At 44.3% G+C, this 15419-nt stretch overlaps 1 protein-coding gene across 1 annotated transcript in view; it reads left to right on the forward strand.

Moving 5' to 3' along the window:
- Positions 1-960: 960 nt before the first annotated feature.
- Positions 961-15419, forward strand: part of rtn4r (reticulon 4 receptor) — a 53888-nt gene continuing 39429 nt past the window's right edge. The window contains exon 1 of the mRNA XM_069682476.1: positions 961-1477. Coding sequence (XP_069538577.1) covers positions 1456-1477 — 22 coding nt within the window. The 5' untranslated portion in view covers positions 961-1455. The remainder of the gene's footprint in view (positions 1478-15419) is intronic.

A 15419-nucleotide genomic window follows, 5' to 3' on the forward strand; every position in this document is an offset into this window, starting at 1 on the left:
AAGGACATGGGGTTCCTCTCAGGCGCTCTGACTTTCAATGTGGAGATAATACAGAGGAAATCATGTCTTCCTCGGCTGAATCAATAATAATAATATTAATAATAATAATAATAATAATAATAATTGCTTTCTTGAGCATTTCAAAATAAATGCATTGCTTTTGTTGTTTGTTTTTGCAGTCTTAGAATGAAAATAAAAAAGGAGACCGTTTCTTGTAAAAGTCCCACATCTCTAGTAAGTTTGCGGATTTCCGATGTTTCTCTGTCTGTCCGGTTAACCAAGCAGAACTGAAACCTTTTTTTCAGTTGTTTTTTTTAACACTCCGCCTACGCCATCACAGCAGCCTCACTGTCCTGTCCCCCCGGGAGGCAGAGCGAGTCCCACCAGCAGGCCACGCAGGCTCTTCGCCTTCCTCTTTTGGGGGACTGTTTCGTATGCATGTGCGTGCCTGGTCGTGTCCGATCCAAATAGATTCGCCTCACGTCACCTTCCTACCCACCCACTGGCACCCCCCCGCACCCCCTGCACATAAAACATTCATTAGAGCGCAGCCCTGCGCTGCAAGAAATGTCCGTCTCAATAAGTCATTAAGACTCAGATTGACACTTAAAAAAGTCCAGCAGTGATGTAAAATAGCCTAGTTTTCCCGCACATGTGAGTGGGATTGTCTATAAATAACTGGAGTGGAACCAGGCAGAGACACAGAAAATGACGAAAACACATCAAATCTTTGTCGCTCTGCTTTGATTTCAGATGAAAATTCCACTTTTAAGAGGACTATTTTTTGCAGCGTGATATATGCCCATAAAACATTAATCTCTGAAGGCTCTCTCTCCCTATTCCTCTCTCTGCTCCGCCAAACGCACCTCGCTGCCCCGCCCTCCCTCCCTCTCCACCTCCCCGCGGTAAACGCACACTGACGCTCACCAGTGCGGCCGCCATCCGTGCGCATCCAGCACACTTTTCTCCGTCTACTTGGGAAATATACAGGGGGGCAGGTGATCGGACTGGATATGTGCTGCGATTCCACAAACATGGATCCAATACTGATTTTTCGCCTGTGTCGCTGATTCTTGTCCACTTGTGCGTTCACACTTTGAGCTCTCCTCTGGAGCTGTTCGCGCGTCCTATATTTTTTGGGGAGGTGTCGACTGGTGGTGGAGTCGAGTCTACTGATCCCAGTTTGGATGTTTATTGCTGACTATTTTTTAATCCCTCGTCCAAATGACTGAGCTCGGGTGCAGCCGGAGACGTGGCTCCCCTCTCGGGAAGACCTACGGCTAAAGTTTGAAGGGTGCTGGGCTTGCTTAAGGCTGTCCGTCTCCCGCCGTGCGTTGGATTTGCAATTAGCCATAAATTGCAATAAACAGCGGATATCCTATCTGTCTGCGCGCACGCTGGGATTCATTCCACTTGGATTTAATACAGCTTCTGGATTTCACCCCTATCTAAATCATGAAGACCGTTATTATTGATGGTGAGTACGCATTAGACAATAGGACGTGTTTGCAAAGTTTTCACATAGAGCAGACAGGAGGATCCTGCTGGGTTACTGCGCAGTGACTAAATCCACATCGGGCAGTGTCGCTGCTGTGAGGAGAACAGACACAGCCAAAGATAAATCACATGTCCTGATTGGAGTTAACTCTGCTGGCTCCTCCGGGGTTTGGTTAAACTGTTACATGAGTGACAATATGCGCAAAAGCAGCTCTAGTCTGCACAGTAACACATTATTATTTTATTTTCAGAGCGGATCTGACAAGCAGCGTCAATATCACTTCTGGATATTGCGGCTGTAAACGACCTTGACTTAGTGGCTCTTAATTGAGTCGTAATTCAGAGCAGATTTTGCACGTGCCCCCTTTTTGTATGCTTGTGCGCGCGAGAGGGAGAGTGCGTGAGAGGCCGTGGAGTGTTTGTGGCGGTCAATATGCTCCGCATGATATCGCAACTTAACCCGGGCATCCGATCAGCTCCGTCTGGACTCGGTGGGATGAGCTTTTGATGAAGTCTGCAGATGGTCCGCTTGGCGGCCCAATAATCCCGCGTTTACTCTCCAGCTCCTTGGTTTATAATTGGTGTTTTTGTGGCAGCGTCCCATACAGGGTGCCGCCAAAAAAAAAAGACAGGAAATTGGGCCTTAATGTAGCTTTCACTGACTGCATTTGGAGCTATTCTAATGAGGACAGAAATTCTCCTCCATTCCCGCCGGAAATAGCAAAGATTTCTTTTTTATTTCTTGGCAGGAGCATCGCATTGGCTGTGCGTTTGTGTTGTGTATGTGTGTCCTGATAGGTGCAGGGGGGAGGGGCATGAGGGAGGAAGCACCTGGCATGTCAGCGCGTGTGTTCCTGCACGCCTGATTGCGCGCGTGGCTGTTTTGTGTAAATATGTATAATGCAGCGCCGACAGAATGGCACTGACATGGCGCGTGATGTTTGATAAGCAGCTCTACGGCGAGATAAGTGCATGTATGCAACATTCAATTTGTTCCATCAAGAGCTGGTGGGAAACCTTCATCTCCACCCTGCCCCACCCCTACACACACACACACACACACACACACACACACACTGTGATTATGCAACATGCTGAACACACTCTCCCTTCCTCACGTTGTTCATTACTTGGGTAAAACTGCAGGATTATGGGAAGAAAGCCGCAGATTATTGTGGGCCTACAGAGTAACTTTGCATCTCTCGACTAGAAAAATCAAAGAGGTTCATCTACTCGTGCATTCTCTTTGATATGTCACAGGGTGATGCAAATTCAAGTGCACACTCCTTCATTTGCACAGAATAGCTGCAGGTCCCTCAGACCCTTCAGGCAGGTTTTCATCATCCAGCTGCAGGTGTGATGTAGCCCCAGAATCCTGACACACACACACACACACACACACACACACACACACACACACACACCTATGTCTGGCTGCAATTATAATCGGCATCCATCTTCCCGGCTCCTGATTCGGGGGAAATACGGCCTGTCGCGTCTTGTGTTTAAGGTGTCACAGTGAGGAGGGGCTTTAATTTGCACTCCCCCCCCCAGTCAGCATATGATCAAATGACTCTGTGGGGAAGCTGTTGCTCGGGGGTGCCGTCGCTCCCTGTCGACTGCCAAGCAAAGCCAATAAAGCCCCAAATGAATGGATAAAACCATTACAGTGGAACTGAACGCTTCCTCTTCAGGACTTTTAAACCACTACACAATAAGGGCTCTTTTTTTTTTTTTCAATTAGTTAACTTTGTCATTGTTTTGGCGCCGCCTTGCCAAAAAATTCTGCCCTATTTTTCGATAAAATAGGCCACAAGATGCAGCATCTGAGGTGGCGAGATAATTGTTTAGAAGCCGTTAAGAAGAAGATGGCACACGCACGCACGCACACACAAAGAATAACAATAGCTCATTTGCATAGCTGCATTAGGTAGGATCAACCATCGTGCCATAAACTGATAATGAGACACGGCATCTTCCGCATCCTGAAAGAGAATGTGAAATTGATCCATCTTTGTGTTTAGTACGGGAGTGTGTACGAGCACAGAGGGGGGGCGCTGGGAGGGATGATGCGTGTGGGTGTACTGTTTGGGGTAGTGTATGGGGAGGTCTTAGGAGGAGAAAGAAAGGAGAGGATGCATTTGAAAGTGAGGATTGTGAAGCTTATGTAACTTTTCATGCCGTGCATTTGTGCGACTCTCCGGATAAAGCGTCTTTCATCACATGTCAGCGTGTCGCCTGCATGGATGCTGCAGCAAAGACGGGGAAGAAGTGGCTGCATTTTTCTTCAACATTGACTCGATATTGTGAATTCTCCTCGCGTTTGTTTTTTTCCGTCTCCTAATTGGCACAAGGTCAACAATGAAACCAATAAGAGCACAACTCTTTTCTCCAGGTATTCAAGAGGAAGCGTGCCAGATTTCTAACTCCCCAAAGTACAAAATGACCATAATATATCTGCAGCTGGGAGGGTTGCTGATCAATACGACTGACGCATTGATTACTCTGCCAGGTGCTGAGATTTCTTGCTTTCATTTCTTGCTTTTTCACACCGACTCTCAAGACCCTCCCAGTCTCCACGGCCTCATTTATTCGCCTTTTTTTCCTTTGACTTTAACAATTGAGGATGGTGCTGTGAGCAGGACCTTTCAGCTATGAAGACTAATAAGCCTCATTACCTGTGCCAGAGGCCCGGGCAGCTCCAAGAAGAAGAGGAGATAATACGTTCTGCTAAATGTTGTTGCAGTTGCTGCTGGTCACCAATAGAGGCCGATAGAGGTCTCAGATTAGTTTGTTGCTTCTTTTGTGATGAAGTTCTGGGGGTCACGAGGAGTCGAGACAGTCGTGATGAGTGCAGTATGGGGCGGCAACCCGAGACCACTTGGAGGGTGAACAGATGGTTTGGTGCTCTGGCTCTAAACACATCAGCATTGTCTCCTGGGTTTCTGTAAGCAGTACACAAGGAGGGTACATAGAGTCTGTATTTTATTGGTCCAACACATCTCTTTGTTTCTATCACAAGTAAATAACATTTCATTATGGCTGCACAATGGTTAATGCATTCACATCAACATGCAACATTTGTTCTACTACGCCCAGCCACCCTACGGTGAGTTTATATTAATTTGGTGTTGACTGTGACGTTAGCTTGCACATTTGGCTGGGACAGTGATGAGATTCAGGAAAAAATAGCTCATTTGAAAGAGCAGGCGCCCCACGTACAGAGGCGACAGTCTTCTCTGCACTGATCGCAGGTGCATGCATTCGCTGCATGTCACCCCCCACTCTCTACTCCCCACATTTCCTGTCTCTCCTCAGCTGTCCTCTCCAATAAAGGTAAAAGCCAGAAAATAATCTTAAAGGAAAAAGGAAACTGGCTGGTGAAAAAATAACAGCCCTTCTGCTGGTTGGAATCAATTACAAACACGGTTACTGTGTAAAACATCCCGAACAGTAGAAAGACATTATGACATTAAGTTAATGAGCACGCTTACAATTTGTTCATTTATGTAGTCGTCGTGACAATAGTTATCGAACGTTGCAGGTTTCAGCATAATGTGCACGCCTCATTCTGTCTAATTTCTTGAAGTGATAATCTCAAAGGTTTTCATTTAAATAAATGTCACTATCTACGAGGTGATTGAGCCTATGGCCCACTGATGAAAGCCTTTACATTTGCAGTAATACAGACTGGGTGAGGGTAGGCGGAGCTAAGCGGCTGCTTTTCCGGTCTCTGCACGTGTTGCAAGTAAACAGTAATCTACTATGGCTGAACAAACAAAGAAAAGATCGATGACTACAGATACAACTTCAACAAGAAGTGAAAATCCAAAGAAAAAGAAACAAATTGGATGCTCAGCTGAAGGCAAACAGTCCAAAAAGGAAAATGACCGTCAGTGAGTTACAACCGTAACAAAGGGAGCCAACCGTAGACATCTGGTTTTCTGGGACGTTTGCTCCCACAACTACCGTTTGGGTGCCGCCAAAGAGAACGAAACAGATCTTTGAGATTATATCTTTAAAGCTCCATCCAGTTTCAGAATATAAAATTAGGAGCAACAGACGTGACAGCGTTTTAACTGTTTCATAATGGCATTTAAAACTTGCCAATACTGTTTGAATCCCTCAGATCTGGAACGTACAATGAGGAGTTTTAACTGCTTATGAAACAGTCTAAATTTAACACTGACTGAAATTTAATAATGACCTGAAAAAGCAAACCGGCCCAGCAGCTAGAAGATTGACTCTTTCTATATAGTTAATCTTAATGCCTGTCACCGCTTTCATTGGGTTGGATTCCAACAATTTTGAGCATGGAGGCAGAAATGTTGGCAGCGAGTGGTACGTTAGAGTGTTGGAAGGAAGCAGGATGAGATGTGCCATCAGAGAATACTACATGCATGTACAGGACGGGATTAGCAAACAGATACTACATACTGCTTTGTCTAGCATGGTCTCCAAAATCAACGCAAAATAAAGTAAATTCTCTTGTAACGGAGTAAAGTACTGAATGGTGCAATAATGAGTGTGTAATCACATAACATTAATAATAACATATTTTTGTGATACATGGCAGCCTATGTGGTCGTGCTTTACATCATTGATAAAAAGTAACTCATTTATCAAACATTTTATGGACATTATCACTGCGTCTTAATCCAGGGGCTGCATCCTTCGAAGGACGCAGGCTACGAAGGATGAGTCCTTCGTAGCCTGCGTAGACCGCTAACGCCGAACTGATATGAGACGGTCTGCTCTACGGAGGATTTACTGTTTCCGCCCTTACCCTCGCGCCTCAAAGCACCGCTCATGTCGCCTAGCAACAGGTAGCGAGCTGGCTACCTAGCTAACGTAACTAACGTCTAAATAGCTGCTTGATTGAGATGAAACCAAAAAACATTAACATTTAAAAGTGAGAGTTTAAATTGGCGCGCAATGAACCTCAGGATATGTTGGGCCGCGAAGGATGCACCTGATTTGTCGTCCTTCGAAGTTGCAGCCCCTGAATTGGGACGCAGCTTATATTTAACTTTAAGTAATTAATTAACTGCAAGATAATATTTGTTGTTATACTTATTATGGTTTCAAAAGTTTTCATAATTAATATCTAGTTAAAATAAATTTGAAAAACTAAAGAAAAAAACCATTAAATTTTCAGTTAAAAATCGTGTTTGGATTGAATGGCAGTAAATATTTTAATCTCAATGCTGATTGAGAGGATAAAATATGAGTACTTGTAGACATAAGAAAAACAAACTCATCAAACCATGATGAATGTATACATGATTAAATATCAGGCTCGAATGGTAGGCCTAGGATTCCTTCATACATTCATTCATCGCTAGAAAAACGTGACACTTAGATAAACAAAATTCAGATTCCTTCGACATTTAGGATCCTGTGAGTCACTGCGTTCACATTTCTTATCGATCGCTCGACATCTGAAAGGATGAAGATGTCAGTGCTTTGTGCTACCGAGCCTCGGTGCTGTTAAAGCCTGAGCTCCAGTGACAGACTGCAGCAGGCGATCTGAGAGAGGATCTGCTATGTTCACTGCATCCTGATGAGCACGCTCCTTCAGGGGCTGCTTTTAATTGGCCGCGCCCTTCAAGAAGCTCTGCATTTGTTTATACAGTACATGCACACATACACACAGAGATTCCCAGTGATACACACACACAGGCACGCTGGCCTCAGATATCCTTGGACCCATCCGCTCTAGGTTATCCCAGCCTACCAGTCCTTCACTGTTAATCAGCGAGACAGAGGAACTAAGTGGATAAACGGGGAAATTCCTATTTGTTTATACAGAGGAAGCTAACAGGCGGAAATCTACTGAACACAGTAGAAATGGAATCCACTGTTCCCTCAGATTAGCAGTCCTTAATCCTCTCTGTGGGTTATTATTCTACTGTCAGAATATTTGGAAGGACAAAAATCAGAAAATACAGTGTTAGGGACAACCCCCACTCCTCTCCTAAAATATTAATAAAAGGAGAAAACAAGTGTTGTCTGTTATCCCGAGGAGGGTGTGGGGGAACAGGGACGACCAGATGAAATAGTGTTATGCAACAGTAGGGTGGTGAGGCGGGTGGAGTCTTTATAGAGGGATTTATTTATGTCTATTTTTTACAAAAATCCACTCTGACACTGCATGCTAATCCTTTAAAGGTGCCTACATGAAGCTCTGCATGACAGAGCGCATCAAAACCTGCAACGTGCCAAAGCCCAGCCCTTAAATAAAAGACAAGGGAAATTTGCACACGATATGCATAAGATGCATAAGCATCAGAGCTGCGGTCTCACCAGAATCATGATACATACGGACCAGCTGAGCCAGCATGGAACACGAATGCCCCGCCCCCAGGGGAGCAAACATGCATCTGTTGACTCCTTTAACACGGCAGTAACATTAAACTGCTGCAGCTAGTAGCATGCACAAACAGGGCTGACTAGCATTGGAGCACATTGCCCATCTCACTGCACCGCACAGTGTCGGCTTTCAATCTGGGGTTTCACAGTCGTCCTTGAAACTCGCTCTGACCACTTTCCTGTGCGTGTATCTGTAAAAGTTGCATGCTTTTTCTAATCCCAGTGCAGATACAAAAGTGTGCGCCGAGCTGGCTGAACGTCGGCGACGCTGATTATACCACAATGGGGAGGCTGACTGATGGCCTAGTAAATTGTTAATTAGACAGAGCAGAAGCCGCTCTTAAATTAGACGCATGAATGGAGCCGTTGTCAGCCTTATAAGTCAACCCTGCCCTGCTCGTCGTCTTGCAGGCTGCTGTGCCACTCAGATAGATAAAGTGGCTGGCTGATCCGAGACGTGAGTACAATGTCATTGATCACTGTGTAAGGAGGACGGTTCGTATAACTGATTAACACACAAAGACAGAAATATATACCGTGTGGGTGTTGGTTTTTTAATATCAGAAATTGTTGGTATTTTCTTTTATAAAAATGATGGAGAATTTTCGAGTATCAATGCTGATTCAGAGGACGAAAGGCTGAGTGCTTCACTTGAAGGACCACACCATCAATGGAATGCGACTTTACACTATTTTATTAATATATTTGAATTGATAACGTTGGATTCAGTATTGTTGAACTTTGTTGCTGTCGTTTTGGGGAAGCTTCTTTGGAGATCTGCCATAGCGGCCGGGCACGCTGAACCCCTCAGGGCCCTACGGAGAGGAGGACACAGAGAGAGAGAGAAGAGGGTGGGACAGAGGGTAAAAGGGGAGGAGAAAGTTAGGTTTGTATTCATGGGAATGTCGGAAGAGGCGCGGTTGAGGTGCGGTCCTGCTTCTGAGACTTCTGGAATAAAATGGGCATGTTTTATAAATTCAAAAGAAATCCAAAAGCAGAACAAATACAGATATCTCAAATAGTATCAAACCCTGCTAGATGGATATTTAGGTATTTTAAAGATTTAAAGCAATATTGATGTCTATACAGTGTACGTCCCATGGGCAGAATCCGGCCCTTCAATGACCTCAGGCCCTTTGATCAATCATTTATTATCATCAATAAAAAAAAAAAAGTATCTAGAAATATATATTTTTAATGTCTTCCAAAAAGAAACGTAACCTCTGCACTGTTGATGTAATACAGAGCTTAAAGGAGCAGTTCACCCCTGGAAAAAGCCGCCGTCAGTCAAAGCTGGTGTTCTTTGTAAACGATAGAAGCAATAATATTTGAAATTGGCGCCATAGCTCTGGAGAAAGTTGTAGAAACAGCTCGTGGTTTCCCCCATTCTACTTTCCTACAACACCCAGGATGCATTGCGCCCCTCCCTCTGAAAGGCACAGCCCAGCGAGAGACGCCGAGTGAAATACTACCGTTTCGCTGCAGGTGATGGCTCAGAGCGGTACAGAACGAGACATGACATCGGAGGCGGGCGTCCTAGATTGAGGAAGTGTAGTTTAGCGAGCTCCCTGGCCTCCGCCAGATGACGTGTTTAACGTCGTCTGGTGGAGGTTTTCCAGGGCCCATTGGAGAATCGGATAGTGTCCGATAGCGTTTGGCATAATGGCATTAGCTCCCCATAATAGCATGATAGGACTGAGGTTGATTGGCGAACTGGCCCTTTAAGTCAGTTTACTCCTCAGTGCATTGCTTGATTAGATGTTTTATTAGCATGCTTTTTAGACCATTCATCTGTTATATAAGTGTTAGCCCAGGCTGCCAAACTGTACGCAGAGTGGATTCAGGAGAGTCAAAGTGAATAAAAAAGATATTATAGATGCAACATTGTGTTTAATAAAACAACACCCTGCTTCTCTTCTAGGATTGAATATGTGCATTGTTGACACCTACCTGTAGCTGTACAGCTCTGAGATAGGAAATGTAAATGTCCGGCCCCTGGGCACTTTCAAATCTGGCCCTTCTGACAGAGTAATTGAACACGCCTTGTGTACTTTATGTATATTAGAAAATCCTGTTCTCTGAGATCTACAGCAGAGAGCTTGATGGTAGCAAAGAGGCAGGTCCATCAATACTTGGCTTGAGTAAACACGGAGGGCATTTTGGGATAATTAATACAACATTTTGTTGACATACGACCCCATCTGAAGTCTGCACTCAGGCAGTATTGGCTGCTCCGCATCTCACAGCAGGACTCCCGAATGTTCCACCAAATATTTAAGAGGGATTTTTTTCCCCTCCGTGGTTAGATATATTCTCTGGTATTTTTAGCCGTGTTGATCTCATTAGCGTTCGTGATGTGAAATGGACTCCCCAATCCCTCAGATCATTCCTCCTGTTGTTGTGATTAGATTGCAGACTCGACAGATGGTGGTACGTGTTTTCATGCTGCATCTTAGTCATTCCCTAGCACCACGTCATTGAGCTGCTTAGGCCAACGGGGTCATCCGTCTCTACTGTATATATTGTTGGATCCTCCTCCTCTCCTGATTTATCTTCATCCAAGGCGTTCTTTTAAAGGACAACTTCACAAGGACTCTGCGGCTTGCATAAAAAGCTGCACATATGTGTGTGTTTCTTTTCTGTGAAGGACAAATGCTGTATGGTGAATTCAGGATCTGCATATTTAAGCTTTCAAAGGGAAGTTCTACAGCGAGGGGTGAAAGAGAAGTGCACCTTGAGATGACAGAGTGAGGTGCACGCCTAGTGACGGAGGAGGAAGCTGACTAAGAAAGACAAAGGCCTGGTGGATGGATGGACAGATAGATGCTAGATTGTTAGATAGATGGATAGATTGATACAGTAGATTGACAGAATGATAGATAGATAGATAGATAGATAGATAGAAACAGTAGATGGATGGATGGACGAACAGATGGAAGAACAGATGGACGGTTTGGTTTATAGACGGATGGACGGACGGACAGACAAACACAAGTTGAGATATATGGACAGATAGATGCTAGATTGTTAGATGGATAGATATATAGATAGATAGAAGGGTAGGTGGCCAGGTAGATGGATGGATAGATAGATAGATAGATAGATAGATAGATAGATAGATAGACAGATGGTTAGATGGATGAATGGATGGATGGACGGACGGACGGACGGACGGACAGATGGATAGATTGATGACATAAGGTTACATACATGTAACAATGGATGATAGGTGGATAGATGGATACCCAGGTGAATGCAGGGATAGATAGACGTGCCTTGCAGAATCTCAGTGGACACTCAGGACCATATATAGAAGAGAGGGTGGAGCTGGGGTGGAGGGACAGGGTTAGCAGACACTAAGCTATCAGCTAACGTTAGCGCTAGCTTAGTTGCACGGTGCATTCCATAATTTCCGGTTAACTGTGATATGTAATGAGATGCTAACTTTAGAAAGCAACAAACAGGCTTTAACTCACATGAACAAACTGAAAATATGAACTAATGAGAGGCTTTTAGTTTGACGTTTTTTAGGTTGCCTTTCAATTCCAATGAAGCCCTGAAGCACACGCCGCTTTATCATCTATTTCAGTCTAAATTGGACCATCATTTACAAAATGAATATCATGCTTTGGTTCACTTTTTAGACCTGGAGGCTGAAAAGTCAGTCAATTGTTCCAACAGTAAAATCATGACTATAAATAGTATCAGAATGAGGTTGGATTTTAATCAAATCTGTAAATCTTTGGAACAAGTTCATTTTCTGACTTTCTGCAGGAGGAACTTTGGAATAGTCGGAGTTCCAGCTTTTACAGATGGATGGATGGATAGATAGATAATGCTGAATTATACGTTGCCCCATTCTTTGATTGAAAATCGAGGTAGCACGAAGCCTTCTCAGAAACTCGGTGACAGATTGCTCCTTCCTGCAGCCACATTGCAACACATTCACAACAGTAATGTGTCTCCCTGTGAGCGCGGTGGGTTGTTCACAGCTGAAATATGTATGGGGAGCCCTTCAAAGGAAATGGGTCGTCACTCCTCGGCTCAGGGGAAATTGATCTGTAATAGATGTGAAAGCTCATTCCGTAGGTGCTAAACATATATAATATATACCTGTTCTGGTGGCTTTACACAAGAATCCCACAAATTTTTCGTGGCAGATAGAACTTTCTTTCATACACAAATCAATGTCCTCAATGGCAGGTGGGAGTGAAAGGATTTGTCGGGCCGGGGAAGCGTAATCCTGCAAGTGCTGCAGGAGCACAGTAAGACTTTCTAAACATACTCGCAAGCATAAAAGTTGAATCAATGAAGATCCCACTCGTCTGCTACAGTAAGGGTGCCCTTTGACCTTCACTTTGGAAGAACAACACTATTGTTTATCTGCTTGTAATTGGACGGGGCTGCCCTCGCACAGCAAACATACAGTGCGAGGAAAAGGTAACTCGTTCCAAGCTAAGATGCAACGTCTATATTCAGGGACATTGATGTGAATCAGGTTCTGTTCTCAGTCATCTCGGGGGCCCGAAGTAGGTCATTCTTATTAAAATGCAAATCTGACAAGTGCATTTTCATCGCTGCTCTCCTTTTGTCCCTGTGGATTGTGTGCAGAATACTTATTCCTTCCCATTCTTTACTACCTTCCCTTCACACCCACTTTCTCCTACTACTCTCACATTGCGTGGGTCATTCTTCTCCTTCTAATTCTATCACGGTCTCGTACACACCGTCGCTCATCTTTCCGTCTTCACTCTCAGGTGTAAATGCTGATTATCTCGTGTAGATATCAGACCACGGCAAATTAAATGTGACCGCAGCTAGTCTGCCAGGACGTCCATTATAATGATATCTGTAATCTGCTGGGCTCAGGGGAAGCAGTTTGGGAGGGGTGGGAAGATGGAGGGATGATGATGGAGGGGGATTCAGTGAGTATCCGGTCGCTGGAGCAGGAGAGTGCTTAACATCTATGTTCCTGCACTGATGAGGTTCGTGTGGACTACAGGACCATATGTCATCCATGGGTTTAAATCCCACGAACCAGAGTACCACCCAAGGCTGGAACAGCAGAAGAAGAGGTCACGAAGGGTTGTATACAGTATGTCGACTTAAAGCTCAGCTGATTTTCCTCCTTACATAAGCCTTTCTCTTTTTTTCACTAGCACTTGTGTGTTAAGCGCTTGAACCAAGACTGAGACAAGACCGAGACAAGACCAAGATCAGACCAGTGCATGTCCCAACACAATTTCGGTGTTTTAATATTCATTGAAAACTGTTAACATACGAGCAGGGGAGAGAGGAGCTCACAACTCTCCAAACGTACAAGAATCAGGGTTTGACTAGGAAAGAAAATAATACAGAGAGGGAGCGCTACCAGGGCCTGTAGCGTCATTGTCTGAGCTAACACCACCAAATGTTGATATAACTTATACCTATATAATACTACAGCTTCATGTGGCCTGTCTCGTCATTGATTTATCACAAACCAAAATGTAACTGAGGAACAGCTTGCAACCACACGCCCTGTCCACCTTAGTCTACCCTTAAAGTTATAATCTCGAAGATCTCAGTTTGGTTCTCTTTGGCGGCACCTATGGCGATAAACAGTAATTGCCTGAGCACACTTCCCAGATATCCAGACAGTGTCACATGTGTGACGTCCACGGTTGGCTCCGGTTGTAACTCTTGATTTTCCTCGCTGACGGTCGCTTTCCTTTTTAGACTGTTTGCCTTCATCTGAGCGTCGAGTTTGTTTCTTTTTCTTTGGATTTTCACTTCTTGTTGAAGTTGTATCTGTAGTCATCCATCTTTTCTTTGTTTGTTCAGCCATAGTAGATTACTGTTTACTCGCAACACTTGCAGAGACCGGAAAAGCAGCCGCTTAGCTCCGCCTACCCTCTCTGACAGACCAACCACTGCTAGGTGATTTTCCCCAAAAGTCGCACCGACACGCCTGTAATACTGCAAATGCAAAGGCTTTCATCAGTGGGCCATAGACTTGCTGCTGAAAGCAACTAACAGTAACACAAATGTCAAGTTAGAAAGGAGGCAAGTTATTGGTTGCATTTATGGCAGGAGGTTTTGCATCCAATGATGGTAATCAAGTTGTAAATTAGACAATGCACAGGAAGTTTGGTGTTAACTCTCTGTTGAGGTCTTGACCTGTCTTGAAATAAAATACAGCAGTCAATTAGAATGGTAGACTAAGACCTTCAAAAAGTGTTCTTAACACTGGTCTCGAGACTGTGAACGATCACAAGACCAACAACACAATGATAACGACACCGTTTTTGTCTTTTTTCCACTCAATCTTGCTGCTCCTATTTCAAAAGGCATCACTTCCTGTTCCCTAGACGATTTTTCCTGAGGAACATCTTCACTTGAAGTTAAGCGCAGCTTTTTGGCACCTTTGTCTCCTTAATTTATTACTACTCTATCAGAGAGTCTCAGAATGGAAATGTATTCACGTCAAAGTACTGAGGATGATTATATCAGGGCACTGTGCACCGTCGGAAAAAATAACAGCAGTAGATCCTGCAGTGCAGCATTTTTACACGACTCTCAATGCATAAGAGTGAGCGGTAGACCTGTGTAGAAAAAAAATCTCATGACACCTCTTTGACATCCAGGAGAAATTGATATGATGAGCGATGGTGAAAAGATTGTACCGGGGATATGTCGCTGTCGCGGCTGCGTCAGCCTGGCTCACTTTCCAAAACCTCTAATCAGAAATGGTGCTTGTTTTCACATGCCCGTCCGTGTTCCCAGCAAATCATCACAGCAATTATTCCAGTGAGGGAGATGAGCACTGCCAACACTCCATCTCCGAGCTGTAAACAAATTATTCTGAGGGGTCTTGATGATGTCTGTGTGAGGAAGGAAATAATCTGAAACCAATTCTGATGATCCCGCTGTGCCTCCGTGGGTCCTCAGCCAGCGGGACTCTCACGTGGGGGGGACACTGTGAGGACGCTGGATGTTGCAGCGCCGTCTGCCACGCGTACGCTGTATCACTGATGTGTTTTATTCTCGTCTTTTCAAGCTGTATTTACCCGTTTTGCGTCTCCCATCAAAAGTGCAGACAACGCTCCACTTGCTTGGATAATGAGTTTTGACAAATCCAGCCTTTTTCTCTGTTTGCATAAATCAAAGCTTGGAATTTCCACCTGGTGCTTTCAGGAAGTAATTGATGAGGATACGAACGCCATATGCAGCCTTAAACGTAATTTAATTCAACTTAATGTCATTAAGTCAGAGCAGGTTAATTTTTTCAGCGTGATTTTATAATTAGTGAAACAACCGGTAGCTCGTGTTTTGAACCGTTGCGTGTGCAAGCTCTTTTTGTCTTGTGGAAATTTCTCCTGGTTTTCAATAAATCTTTCAGTGGATTTTTTTTTTCTTGCCGTTGGTAATTGACAGGTTATGTTTTCTCCCCCTCCATCGCTCCCTGGGAAGGCATTAGCATATTGAGTTTCGTGCCTGACTGTGAAGCGATTCCCACCATGCCTTTAAAAGGCAGCGCATGAATAGGCGGCGCATTATACCGCAGAGAA

Source organism: Semicossyphus pulcher, unplaced genomic scaffold (assembly GCF_022749685.1).
Source record: "Semicossyphus pulcher isolate SPU_LCO1_2020_fin unplaced genomic scaffold, fSemPul1.0.p SCAF_6, whole genome shotgun sequence".
In the NCBI taxonomy this organism is placed as follows: Eukaryota; Metazoa; Chordata; class Actinopteri; order Labriformes; family Labridae; genus Semicossyphus; species Semicossyphus pulcher.